A 13,685-nucleotide genomic window follows, 5' to 3' on the forward strand; every position below is an offset into this window, starting at 1 on the left:
GCACATATATAATTCTGCATAGTGAAGTTCAAACATTCAATTGTAGGAACAAGAAGAAAAACATATTCTTGAGTGGAGGGGGACTTTAGCATGGAGGAAATTAAAGAAGTAAAACATTATGTGGTTGCAGTATTGTTTATAGTAGTGGTAGGCAAAATGCGGCCCCGGGGGCTAGATCAAGCACAAGCTTAAGTTTTCCCTCTTATAGATAAACGACCCTTCATAAATCTACAGTAGATAAGCCCATGTAAATCCCAATAAATATGACATTGTAACATGTTATAAATTTACCAGATGAATAACACAGGTAAATTACATGATGTGGCCAATTTGAGCAGAACAGATTAATACAGAGGATATGTTCATGTTTATGAGTCATTTTTTGACAGATGAGTATTAACATAAGCTGCTGTCACTCTATTAACCCTCACTTACTGAGGGAATTATGACAAATGCCCTCATATACAACCTACAACAAACTGTTTTATGAACAAATTTCATTCTTGTATGAATTACAAGAAACAAAGAAACAAAACATATTAACAACTGACCCCTGGTTTATGGTCTTTGGATTATGTCTGTTGGTTTATATCTGTTGTTGCAACAAACAAAATCTCACTCACTAGTTCACCTTCAGTACAATGTCAATGATGCAGATCTGAGGTTTTGTTTAATGATTGCTCAACTCTTGTTTCATGATTCAGAATTTGAGAGGAAGCGGTCCAATGTTATAAATATCCATCTTTTTGTTTCTGAAATTGAGGCGCCCTTGGGAAAGGGAAAGACCCTTAACCCCCAACTGCTGCAGGCTACTTCTTCCAGTTGTGAATGTGTTAAACCATTGCTCTAAAGGTTTGTTTTGGACAAAATCAACAGAGATGTAATTCACTTTTGTACTGGTAGATTCAAAGAAGTCAGAAAATTGAATCAGTATATTGTATCTGTGCATAACTATAACCACAGACACACAAAACAACGCAAACACTGACAACAAAAACAGTACAAAAAACATATGGATACTTTAATTTACTTATTATAAATCATGGTTCATTCATCAATATACAATATGGACACATGTCAACCATACAATAGACAGAATATTGTATAGTGTCAATGAAAAACAAAAATGAAAGAAATGAATAAACATACTGTAATGATGCACACCCATACACACAATATGTATCTATTACATAAACAGGCAAAATCTCAGGCAATTTTTCATCAGAATTTGTTAAACTTAAACACATGCTTTAGAAGATGATTCAAAAAAAATATCATAGAAAAAGCTACAGGGACACTCACAGCCCACAATATGCTGAGCAAAACAGTTCAACATATGAAACACACAAGCAGATGTATACAAAAATACCTTATGCAAATAGATTTACACTTTTAATTTACATTGCAATTACATAGGTAGCGTGTCTCACTGCTGCTGTGCATTATTAAAAGTGTTACATACTTATTTGCGAGTGCTCACAACTTCATTTGCTATAATTACATGTGTATCAACATGACATTTTGTTTTTACAGTACAGTAGGCTTTTACAGTACATATGACAAGTTTGTTATCTTGCATTTATCATGAAATTATAAAAATCATATTTTGTCAATAAATAGCAGTTACATGACTTTGGAGCCCAATAGAAGTATTCCAAAACCATCTTCACCATCAAATGCACCAAAATTGTTTTAAAAATCAACATTTTGTGATGAAAGTGCAAATAATCTTTGTGGTTAACACATTCCAGATACAGCTCAAAACTATGTATGTTTTTCATCTAAAAAAAAATCAAATCTAAACTCATTTTGAATTTTAGCCTATCATAGTGTAATCAATGTTGATTGCAGACCTACACCCAGTGAGAGTCTACAGCACTATTCCAGTTTCTACAGTGACGTCGAGCCAAACAGACAGACATGATTACATACAGTATGTACAAACACACATAAAGACACAGCTGATGAAGACAGAAAGGCAGACAGACATTTTTAAAACAACTGTCAGAAATACAAACGCTTTTGGGAAGTAATCAAAATAAAAAAAAACTCAAAAATAAGATCCCGAAGAAGCTGAAAATTCTGATTGATTATCTTTATTATACTTTAAACTCTTTATAACCCCATTGCAATGACTTTCTAGATAATCTTTCTAGAACCATTTTCCATGTAAAACATGACTCCCAGCAGCAGTACTGCAACACCATCCCTCTTCTGTCAATGGCTATCTTTCAACAAAAAAGCACGTATTGTATGATAGTCTGTCAATGAAGCATTCAGGGTGATAAAGTATTGGATGTGCGTAATGTAGGTGTGCGTGCTTGCAGCTGCATATATAATATGCATGTGTGTCTGCAATGAGATATGAGAAACATAATTCTTCCCCCCTGGACTTTATGTTGCATCTTGTGACACATAATCCCCTTTTTTCAATGCGAGTCATAGCTACCACCTGCATATCTTTAGTTCTTTTCATTTCGAGATGCAAAGTGGTGTATGAGAAAGTAACTAATGGAAAAAGTATCCATGGCAACAAGAGCCCATTAATTTTCTTTCTTTGCAGTTTTCAGTTCAGATGCAGTCATTTTCAGGAGTTAACCAACAAATGCTCGTAAACCACTTCAAAGGTCCATAAAGAGCGAATAGGTTTTGTGGTTGTCATGAGCAAATTGTAAGAATTAGACATGTAAAAAAATCCACTTGTGGTGTCCAGTATCCAAACCAAGTCTTTGGATTTTGTGTGTTTTCCAATCTCCTCCTTTATATGAGAATGGTTGAAACAGCAAAGTTGTCCATCATCATGAGACAAGTGCTGATAAGGAGAGACAGAGGAGGAAGAGAGAGGCTGAGAGAGATATAACAGATGCTCCTCCACAGTCATTGGCGTTCTCCTAGAAGGACAAATCAGAAAAAGGTTTAATTTTGAGTTTCTGCTATGATTTTAACCACTGACACCAATATGATGTGATCAAACAGCACAGAAATAAAATAGGTATGAATAATAAGAACAGTACACACTCTGAGCTAAAAAATAATTTGGCACACAAAACCAATGTAGTAAGACAATGAGAGGAAGTGTGTTTTATCACGATGTATGCTGTGAAAAAAGTAGCTGCATTTCAGTCTGAAGAGTTAAGTATTTATTCAAATTTTCACAAATATCTACAAAGCTGTTGCACACTGGCTGCAGTGAGTTATGGACTGAACCAAGCTGACCTGAGGGTGATAAGCATGGCAGGACTCTGGGCGTCTACGAATCTTCTGCGACCTCATCCTGTCACACTTTACTGAGGCGTTATGTACAGCGGAGTCGAGGAGCAACAACAGGGACAGGAAAGTTTTCTCTTCCATTCTCATTCAAATAGAGCAAGGTTTTTATTGAAATGTACCATAGCAGGACCTGAGTTTGTACCAATTCAATTCAATACAGTTACTAAAGACAGTTAAAGTAACACAGAGAGTGGGGCTAGCACGAGAAAAAAATGATCAAAACATGATTATAGTGTTCACAGGCGGGAAGCCAGTGAGGGATTATCTCCATGTTACAACATTAGTGACAACAGAATTAAATTGTAGAGAAAGGCAGCAAATGGATTATGTTTATATATACATTTTGGTCACTTGGGGTACATGATTATACTATATTTTTAAAGGTACAATGGTAAGGTACAGCTCTATTCTACCTTTTTTTCTGAGAGTGCGTTACTAACATGCCAGAGAGTGATGCACTGAAATAGCAACTTCTATACCAAAACTGAAAAGTGCACTTGTGCTCATGACCTCTCAGTATAAATGTCTCACTAAATGTAAAAACCCCCTCTAACAATATCTAATTCAGTCTGTGTGTTAGGGTGATTCAGTTTTTCCAGACGAACCAGCTATGAATACCAAAATATCAAAGGATATATCTGACTTCCTTGGGCTCCATGGTGATGGGTCCATACTGTCTGGAGCAGTCACAGTCTGCCTGTACCACCAGCATCAGCAGGTTGCTCTCTGGTATCTGCTGCACTACAAACATCCTGAAACACACCATGGCATACAAATGGAAAGTGTGAAAATAAGCACACCAACAAAAACACAGAAAAACTCTCATTTAATTGGAAGACATTAATACTTTGTCCAGTAGAGGAAGCCCATTCAGTGCAGGTACAATCTAGCAATGCAGGCTTGAATGAATCACACACAGCATTTTTTGTTGTTGTTGTTGTTGTTGTTGTTGTGTTGAACCCCAAAAAGGGAAAAAATATAATAATAATATTTTATCTACTCATATATTGTGTTACTTTTATGGAAACAAATAATCCCTCTTGACTGCACAAGTTAGTTGCACTGCATGAACATTGCAACTAAACACTGAAATGTAAGAATCTTGTCCAGCAGTCATACTCTAAGCAGTGATTGTGATGTGTTATCCCACTTTTGGCCTCATGAGGGTGTTCACACTCAAGCTATGATCACGAACCTGCTGAAAAAATACAGATGAACTACAAAACTATAATGTTTCTCTCCCTGTTTCTCTCTTTGTCAGACACACACACACACACACACACACACACACATACATACACATATACTGTGATGCTCTTCCCCCTCCTTTTGCCTCCCAGTTTTTCCATCTCTGTCTTTGTTCCCTTAGTACTTTCTCTTAGTTTTTCAGTCTCTCATTCAGTCTCCATATGTACCCTGATCTAATACATTCCCCTTTCTACTTATTTCCTTCTTCCTGATATTCTTGTATAAACACACGCTGCTCTCAGTATGCAGAGCAGCGCAGAGCAAAGCTGTGGAAAATGGATTTTGGAAAGGACAATTTAATATTACTGGTCTAGGGCTTAGAGAGGGCTGCACTGCAGATTTGTGTGTGTGTGTGTGTGTGTGTGCATGAGTGTGCATGAGCGTGTGCTTACTTCTGGCAGCGTCCGCACTTAATAATGCTGTTGGTCTCTTTGACTGACGGCTCGTAGACGAAGCTGGGGTACTCTGTGTCACACGGCTGCAGGATGTCCCCTTTTTTCTTATGAGCTGAGGCAGATAGAGAATAAATAAGGGTTATGTCACAAGGTTGTGATTATGTGTGTGTGTGTGCGTGACATTTTGGTGGTGACTGACAAGCTGAGAGTCTGTGACAGGAGCTGGCTACTATCTAAATGCTTCACACTTCAGCCATTTATTGCTCTACCATGACTCAAGGTCCTCTGTCTCTCTGTGTGCCTCAAACACAGTTGAATCTGGTGTCTGTGTATGACAGGTTTGAAACAAGAAGGAAGAGCCATAATGGCTTGTCAAAATTTCTGCACTTACTCTGTCTCTGCAGCTGGTCAACACAGTCTGACGGCTTGGCTGTGGGTAATGTCTTTTGCCTGACTTCCTTAAAATAACATTAGTTTCAGTGTAACTCTATGCTTAGGTCTTGTTTTGAAGAATTTGCCAGTTGTGTCTGCTCCCACTGAGAGCTACTTATGTAATCAGACACACAAAATAGTATTTTGTTTGAAGTGTACTACAAACACTATGCCACACATAAAACACAAAAATGCAGGAAGGTAGATTTACAAAACACTTATCCTCCTCAAAAACACACTCCGAGACAGATACTCACACAGGCCGACAGATGGCTTGGCTGAATGGAGGGATGACAATGATGATGATACGGAGTAGGAGGAAGGGTGGATGATCGGCAGGTGGAGTAATGAGGAGGGCGAATGTGTGAGCAATCGTAGGACGGTGGCAAATGAAAGGTGAGAGGATCATAAGACAAGATGTTATTTCATAATGACCTCCAGACTGGTGATCAATGTCACATGCAAATTGAAATTAAACACTCCTGGTATTGAGCTGTGTGTCATGACTGTAACCTGTCTGTGGTAACAGGTAGCACAGACTGGTATGGTGAAGATACATGCATGTTTATTGTGATATAATTTGTGATACCTTAAAGTTTTAATTGAAATCCATGCAAATGTTGATGATTTATAAAGACTTGGTTTATAAAGCAAATATTGTAATATAGTTAATATAATGATATATATATATATATAATAATAATAATAATTGACAGGATGTACATGAGTCACACATACAGCATAGAATGACATTTATGACAAAGATGAGGGAGTTTGACCTTAACCGGACACATTTTTTTCTGTGTGAGCTCACCGTCAGCGAAATGCTCCGTGTGCCAGAAGCCACAGAAATTAAACTCCAGGAGAAACCTTATGAAGAGGAGAGAAGAGGGGAGTGGACAGAGAGAGGGAGTCAATTAGGTGGCCTATCATTATAGACCAAAGCAGATTGCAAGCAGATTGCATGCAGCTTTCAAAAACTGGGCCAGGACCCAAAGTTGTGTCATGGGAACATTAAAATGGGTCTTTGCGTTATTCAGAGGTAATTGGTAGCTTTGGTAGCTGTTTTTTTGTTTTTTTTTGGAAACTGGATAACCAGCCTGTTTTTTTTGTGAAGGTACTGGATGTATCGACTGGCTTTAGCCTTACAATGTCACTTAATTGTTGTTATAGAGGTCACTCTTGCATTATCCACTGAGTTGATGACTAATGATTTTGATAATTTTAGTAAGCACTGTATTTCTTATATAAAAATACTAATAATGGTGTAATTGTAAGGATAAGATAGTATGGATAAGTTAATGATCTTTTGCTCCAGGTTCTAGATCAAATGACTGATTAGATTTGAAAAGGTAGACCCTATCATTTGTTTCACTACCTATGATGTTCTGGTATTTGTTGTGCACGTAACAGTGTTAAAAGGGGAAAAAGTTCATTGCTACAAAAGAAGAAAACAGTTGTGATATGTAGTAGAAAAAAAAGTACAATTGAATTTATAGAATAGTGACACATAGTAGCAAATTGCAATAAAAATCCCCTTCATGGATTATGGATTTTGGAGACACTGTAACAAAAACTGCAACAGTCAATTCTGGTTGCCCTTAGCAACACTTACAGTAGGAAGTTGGAGAGGAACCACTTGAGGGCTGAAGCCAAACCATAGAACGGCTGAAGAGACAGACAGACAGATTGAAGTAGAAAATCACAATTACTGCATAATTGACTGTGTGTGTGTGTGTGTGACTATGATAACAATAATGCATAGAGACAGAGTTTACTGTACATACACTGAGAAGTGGACGGGCGCTGCTGACAGAGTGCGGGTTCATCTTACACATGGCCTGGTAGTCAAACAAGGACACCCTGAGGAAACATACACACACACACACACACACACGAAAGCTCACAGTGTTGCTCTTCTGGCAGCATTTCATTGACTTACATTGATCCCTTGACCCCCTCCAGACTGCTACATGCAGCATTGTATGGCTGAACTTAACCTTTATAGAAACCAGGAAGAAAATCACCTCCCTGCTAGATGTCTGTGAAGATTCTCAGTCATCTAGGTCATGGTCTTCCCAGAAGGTCTAAGTGAAGGGCAAGTGGGCAACTCAAGTCCAATTGCCTTCATTCCTGCTAGAACTACCCTCCGTTCTAAAGTATGGACTGTTATGTACTACTGAGCATATTCAGGTAATGCATGCTCAACCCCAGTTATGTAATATCCTTTGGCAAATGAAGCATGACGAAATCTTTTAGCTATTTTAAAAATAGCACATCACTCATGAGATTTCAAACATAAAAGACAGGGGTGGGGTGGGGGTTGGGGGGTAAAAGGGAAGAAAAAAATCCAGAGCAGTCAAAGAAGCTCAAAGGGGAGCAGAGGGGAAAAGCAGGGATAGATACCAGAAATGGCAGTAAATAGTGATGGCAGTAAATAACACCCTCCAGGCTATGGGGTTCATATGCATACTAATGAATCGGCGTTGGCTGAAAAGAAGATGCATAAGAACTTAAAACAGTAACCTTTGCTGTTTGAACTCGGAGATTCAAGGGCGAGACACCAAGACACTACAGATTATCACCACAGAGATGTGACATTTAACAAATTCAAATAAGTTTAAATGAAGTTTAACATGCTTGGCCTGCATCACTGCCTGTTATCAGCTAACAGGCAAGACAAATACACAACTATTATATCTTGTCAACTAACTTGTCAATTACCTTTTGAACATGCCCATCCTGATCAATGTGGCCATCACTGATCCATCAATCTCGCCAAAGAACCTCCCTGCCTGTGAGGAGAGAGAAGAGGCAGATGAACACTGTGTGTGAGGATCTGTGTGGTTGAACGTATCCAATTTATGTCGTGATAAACTGAAAATCAACCCTCCTTCTTGGTCTTCTTCCTTCCCACTTTTACCTCAATGTGAACTTCATGATCAATTATTCATCCAACTATGTTATGTGTTGGTTTTATAGCAATGCATTTTACCACACATGATTTTGTGGTAGTGTGTCATTTATATGCACTAAGTAGAGCTGTAGTACTGCAATAGAGTATTTTTTCTCAAACCTTCAAAAAACAAATAATTGGCCAATTATATGAATGTTTTAACTAGGAATTATCGCTTTTTTGGGATATGTCTGTTGCTGATTTGTCTGCTTAAACATATTAAATGAAATAATGCAACACATTACACATAATTTTCGGTTTGGTGCTGTTTCCTGCTCCATTTGATTTTTAAAGAACAGAATAAAAAGTGACGACCAACAAACAATCACTGACAAACAATAAACTATCACTGCCTCGGCAAAATTACAGAGCTTACTGGTTGCTCTGTACTTTTTGTTGTGTTGCATAATTGTAGGCTGGGAATTGTTGTTGCTGGTGCCTCTGTACTGCTGCGCTACTTAGACAGTGGTTGTGATTCATGATCACTGACTCATTCTACTGCTTACGCTTGTCATTGATAGTTACTGTGGTTAAAGGCTGATATTTTGAAAATGTGAATATGTAAATGTAAAAAATTTTGCGTCTCTACTGTTAGGCAAAAAATAAAAGTTTTGCAGGTGTTCAGTATATATATATATATATATATATATATATATATATATATATATATTTCTAAATTATAGGCACAGAACAATTTGGATCTTTTTTCTGAGTGTGTTTCTTTTCTTGCTGGGTCATGGATATTACTAGGCGTAAGAGCTCTCAAACAATCAAGTCAATGACAAAAAAACACTCCAGTTATGTGTGTGTGTGTGTGTGTGTGTGAACTCACATCATTGCGTTGTTTAGAAATTAGGACAAAGCCATTATTATCAATCACGTAGCACTCAATATCCTGAGACGAGAGAAAAAGACAGCAAAAGAGAAAGCAATTACTTACGTAAGGAGTTACTATTTCACTCAGAATATACACAAGTCAGTTTCTCATTTTTGTGGTTCCAAAAAAGGAGCTTAAGATAAAGCTTTTTGTATTTTGGGGGCTTGAATTCCCACATATTGTGTAGTAAAATTCCCGATAGCTTGAGAATTTCTATACCTATCAGTCAAACAGTGGGATATACTCACAATGCTGTCACACCGAAGAGGACAAATCCCCTCCACATCGGAGCACTGACAGATATACACAAGCAGACAGAAAAGAAAGAAAAGAAAATGTTTGCAAAATGTGTCACAATAACAAAACTGAGGAAGGATTTTCACAGTAAAAATATGGGTGAAAACGATGATTGTGAGTATGATATGTGTATCTGATGGGTATGTTTTTTTTTTCTGAAGTGGGCATGTTTGTGTATGTGAGGAGATGATATGAACACACACTCTGTGTTTGAGTCTGTGAGGGTGTTATGTTGGTGTTTGTATGAACATGTGTCAATGTCAGTGTGTGTGAAAATGTGCCTGAGTTAGTGAGAAGGTGTTAATTTGTGTGATATGTCTCGTCAACCTGTGATAGGCTTGTGAATCTTGTTTGCAAGTTTGCGCATATTTAATTCCTGCATGTCTGTGACTGTGTATGTGTGTGTGTGTAATCGGTCTAACTTGGGTGTGAAGCTGATTTCACAGAGCTCAGCAGGTGCTGAAGATGTTAATTTTGGTTTGTTACAAAAAGTATGTTCAAAAGAGATGAAGAGAGAAGGAGGATTATGCATACTTACATCTGTGTCATTTGGCTGAGAGGACAGGAGAGAGGAGCAAAGAGAGATAAAAAGAGAGCATGAAGAAGTGAGAGAAACATTACTTCGGTTAATGATGTGGAAGTCAATGCACTGACTGTGAGAATAGACTGTCTCTACTCTCACTCTGTTGACAAAGCCACACATCCTCTCAAAGCCCATGGTCCAGGAAAAGATAAAAGACTGCAGATTTAATTTGCATGAAAGCCCGATTTTAAACATTTCCTTTATGATTTTCAAGCAGACAGGAACAAATTCTACAAACTAATAAACATTTTAATTAAAGTACTGTGGGTAAATTGAAAAATGAAAAACTTGCAGTAAGGTGTTTGATGCCACCTTGTCCACAACAACATGATTTTTTTTTTTATTATGTACTTGACTTGCTCTTCCACCCCGTAACAGTTCTGTCCCTTTGACCGTGGACTGGTCATGAGTCAGAATGTCAATAGTTTTCTTCATGACTTTACGGTCACATCGTATGTCTACAGTATGTGAGGAGATGTGTCTATGGGCAATACATCTTTGGAATCATGGTCAGGCTATATAGAGCGTGTCGAAGTGTGAATGAGACAATCTATCATCCTTTTCAATCCTATTACAGCAAAGTGTCAGTCTTTCTCCCTGCTTCCCATCACTGCCATCTGAAATAAACTACAATTCAGAAATTGACAGATGTGATGAGTTCTTCCCCACACACTATGGGCAAATAGCATTGCCTGAAAGGGACGGAATTTGTAGGAAACTGTGTTGCCTCTTTCTGCTAATTAAAGTGTATCATAAAAGTCTAAAACCTCACTAATGAACAGCTGGGCAAACAACAGTAAGGATTTTTGAAAAGTCTCATAGTGTCCATAATGGGAATGGTTTATCCTCAGGAGAGCATGAATGTGCTCATTGAATTTCATGATAATGTTAACCTGTTATATTTTTTGATTTTCTGTGTATAAGTGGATATTTAAATGTGATGGTGACGAACTGTGAAAAAATGCAACCCTCTCATTCATTTGAATGGGACGAAATGCAGCATTTTTGAGCAAAATAGTATAACCTGGCTAAACTTTTGTGACATCATCTAGCAAGGTTATGCAATGGCCAATCGAATATGTGCAAGCAGACATTCCTGGTAGAATAACATAAACGCCTCATATCTACAGTTACCTTTGTGATTATTGTGACAAAAGATAAAATATCTGTTGCTCTGGTAGCTTTCCAGGGCAGTAAAATCCTTCCTTTTAACATTATAAATGGCTGTGCAGTGTTTGCAGTGAAGTTTTATGGATCATATTTCATCCTCACACCGGTACCTGAAGCAACACGCCCCCACCAACACAACCTGCTTTTGGTCTGAACACCCACTAAAGAAAAGGTTTGTAGACGGCTGAAAATAAACAGCAACAACCCTTATTTTGTTTTATCTAATATATTTATAGAACATATATGTTCCCTCCTGTATAAGCAACACTTCTTTATCTCATCCAACCTTTCTGTTCTGCTGTAGGCAGCACTTAACCCTCCTATTATCTTCAAATTTACATCTTCTAACATCTTTTATCTTTGGGGGTCAATTTGAACCAAGCAATTTAACCTTTATTTACAAAAAATACCTATAAAAAGTACAGTTGAGCATTGTGTCAGGGATTGTTCTATGCTACTGCTATGTATGTGTAAGTGCTATGTATGCAAATATGTATGTGTGAGTTAGTAAAAAACAAAGATACATAATCACCAAAATGAGTTTGACAGAATTCAAAAAAGCATGGACAGAATATGAACAGCATATTATTTTTCCTACAGGACACCAGAAGGTACAGTCCAGCCTTTCTTCTGCACAACTGTGCACATGATGTGCAGAGAGTGTGTTTGCTCCTTACAGACGTATTTCTTGCATTTCACACAGGTGTTGCTGGTCTTGGGGTCATTTCTGGCTCCTGCCACATTTCCTGCCTGCAGTTTGAGCCACTGGAGGAGTTGGGGTGTGTGTCTCTGTTTCTGTTTGGATGCCCTTCACAACAGTTGCAGCAGCTGTTGATGCTCTTGGAAGGCACCATCCTCTCTTGATATGAGATTTCACCAGCACATAACGCAGCTGCTCCAGTGAAATCCTCCTTCGACTCAGTTTTCCACTGTTACAGTCCTTGTTTATTTTGCTCCATATTGCAAAGTCATTGAAGGCTCTCTCAATGATGTTGAAGAAAATGACAAGGGGCCAACGAGCAGTCATGCTTTGGCTGTATGTGGCTGTGACCTTGTCCAGGTTATGAACCCCTCCCTTTGTCTTGTTGTAGTCCAAGACCATTTGTGGTTTTCTTTGTGCTCATCAGCAGGATATTTTCCCCTTTCTTGGGGTAATAAGAGATTATGCTGGCTCTGTCAGTGAAGGCAAACAATGAAAATGTTACCTTCCTGTTCTTCATTGCAAGAAGCTCAGTGGGAAGCTTCAGCTTGTTTATTCTCACTGTCCCCAACATGGTAATCTTCCTTATATAGGTATAATGTGAAAAAATGATCACATGTAATGTTATGACCATTCAGTCCTTCAGCCATGTCCAGTACCACCCTCATGCCCTGATTTTTTTCAGGTGCTTCCCAGGAGATTTACCAGTGTACACCTGCATATTCCAGGCATAGATGGATTGTGCATCACATGCTGCCCATATTTTGGTACCGTATTTGGCTGGTTTGCTTAGTATGTATTTTCTGAAGGGACAGCAGCAATGAAATGCAATAAAGACCTGGACTGTAAAGAAAGGGTACTTGCTGAATCAACTTGTCCCATACATCCCATATTGCTGCGAGTTTGTCACACTCTCGTTGGCCCTGTCGTGTTTCTCTGTCATCAAAGCTTATGACACAGGAGAAAACATGGAATGTCTGTAGAGACATGGTGACTGGAAATGTTGCCCTTCCAGTATCAGCATTCCAAAGGCTTGCCGTTGCTTCTCCTTTTCACTGGTACACTCCAAGTCTTTTCGACACCATTCACGTGTCTCCCCTCTAAATTTGTCATCTCAAGTATATCCTTTTCGATTGATGGTTTTACGATTGCTAATTTTACGTCTTGGACATGGCTGACAGCGTATCTGGTGGAGCCTAGAACCATTTTGATGACATTTGCAGCACGAAGTCTACCCTGTCGTTCAAGTGGGGAGACGGACCATTATAACTTTCCATTTTTGGAAGGTAACGTGTCTGCTGGTGGTTGAGAGACAACAGGAGGGTCAACACGAAGGATCATCCTTCTCATCAGAGGAGAGTGCCGCATAATCAGCGTCCTCCTCATCATTATCCTCTGTGTCAGACACATTCTCCTCTATGTCACTTTCAATGTCAAAGAGCTGTGACAAAACCTAATTAGCAGAAAACCTTTGCTTAGAGGTCATTTTCTATTGAGAGAGAGCATAAAGAAATGGTTTAGAAGGCTGCTGTGCAAGCTTTTATATGTTTGCTCCTCCTCTACATTGTGTGAACTATCAGTGGTTCTCACACTACTACATGTTATGGTTATGTTAGGGCCCTATAGCAGGGGGGTGTTTTTTGAAGATTATGAAATTGCATGTTATAGTGACCTCAATATCATCCAAAACAATCCAAACAAATGTGTGTAAAATGTTGATATTTCTTATATGTTTTATACAGCTAAAAAAGCCTGGG

The 13,685-nt window shown here is 38.4% G+C and overlaps 1 protein-coding gene and 1 pseudogene across 1 annotated transcript in view; both read right to left on the reverse strand.

Annotated features, from left to right (window-relative positions):
- Window positions 1-995: 995 nt before the first annotated feature.
- Window positions 996-13,685, reverse strand: part of cacna2d4a (calcium channel, voltage-dependent, alpha 2/delta subunit 4a) — a 90,518-nt gene continuing 77,828 nt past the window's right edge. The window contains exons 28-39 of the mRNA XM_067581552.1: window positions 10,014-10,028; window positions 9,427-9,471; window positions 9,134-9,196; window positions 8,070-8,140; window positions 7,133-7,208; window positions 6,961-7,013; window positions 6,160-6,215; window positions 5,603-5,623; window positions 4,911-5,025; window positions 3,907-4,022; window positions 3,217-3,299; window positions 996-2,891 (exon numbers count right to left, since the gene is read on the reverse strand). Coding sequence (XP_067437653.1) covers window positions 2,799-2,891; window positions 3,217-3,299; window positions 3,907-4,022; window positions 4,911-5,025; window positions 5,603-5,623; window positions 6,160-6,215; window positions 6,961-7,013; window positions 7,133-7,208; window positions 8,070-8,140; window positions 9,134-9,196; window positions 9,427-9,471; window positions 10,014-10,028 — 807 coding nt within the window. The 3' untranslated portion in view covers window positions 996-2,798. The remainder of the gene's footprint in view (window positions 2,892-3,216; window positions 3,300-3,906; window positions 4,023-4,910; window positions 5,026-5,602; window positions 5,624-6,159; window positions 6,216-6,960; window positions 7,014-7,132; window positions 7,209-8,069; window positions 8,141-9,133; window positions 9,197-9,426; window positions 9,472-10,013; window positions 10,029-13,685) is intronic.
- On the reverse strand, window positions 11,307-13,414 carry LOC137176253 (uncharacterized; annotated as a pseudogene).

The sequence above is a fragment of the Thunnus thynnus genome, chromosome 23 (assembly GCF_963924715.1).
Source record: "Thunnus thynnus chromosome 23, fThuThy2.1, whole genome shotgun sequence".
NCBI classification, from domain to species: Eukaryota; Metazoa; Chordata; class Actinopteri; order Scombriformes; family Scombridae; genus Thunnus; species Thunnus thynnus.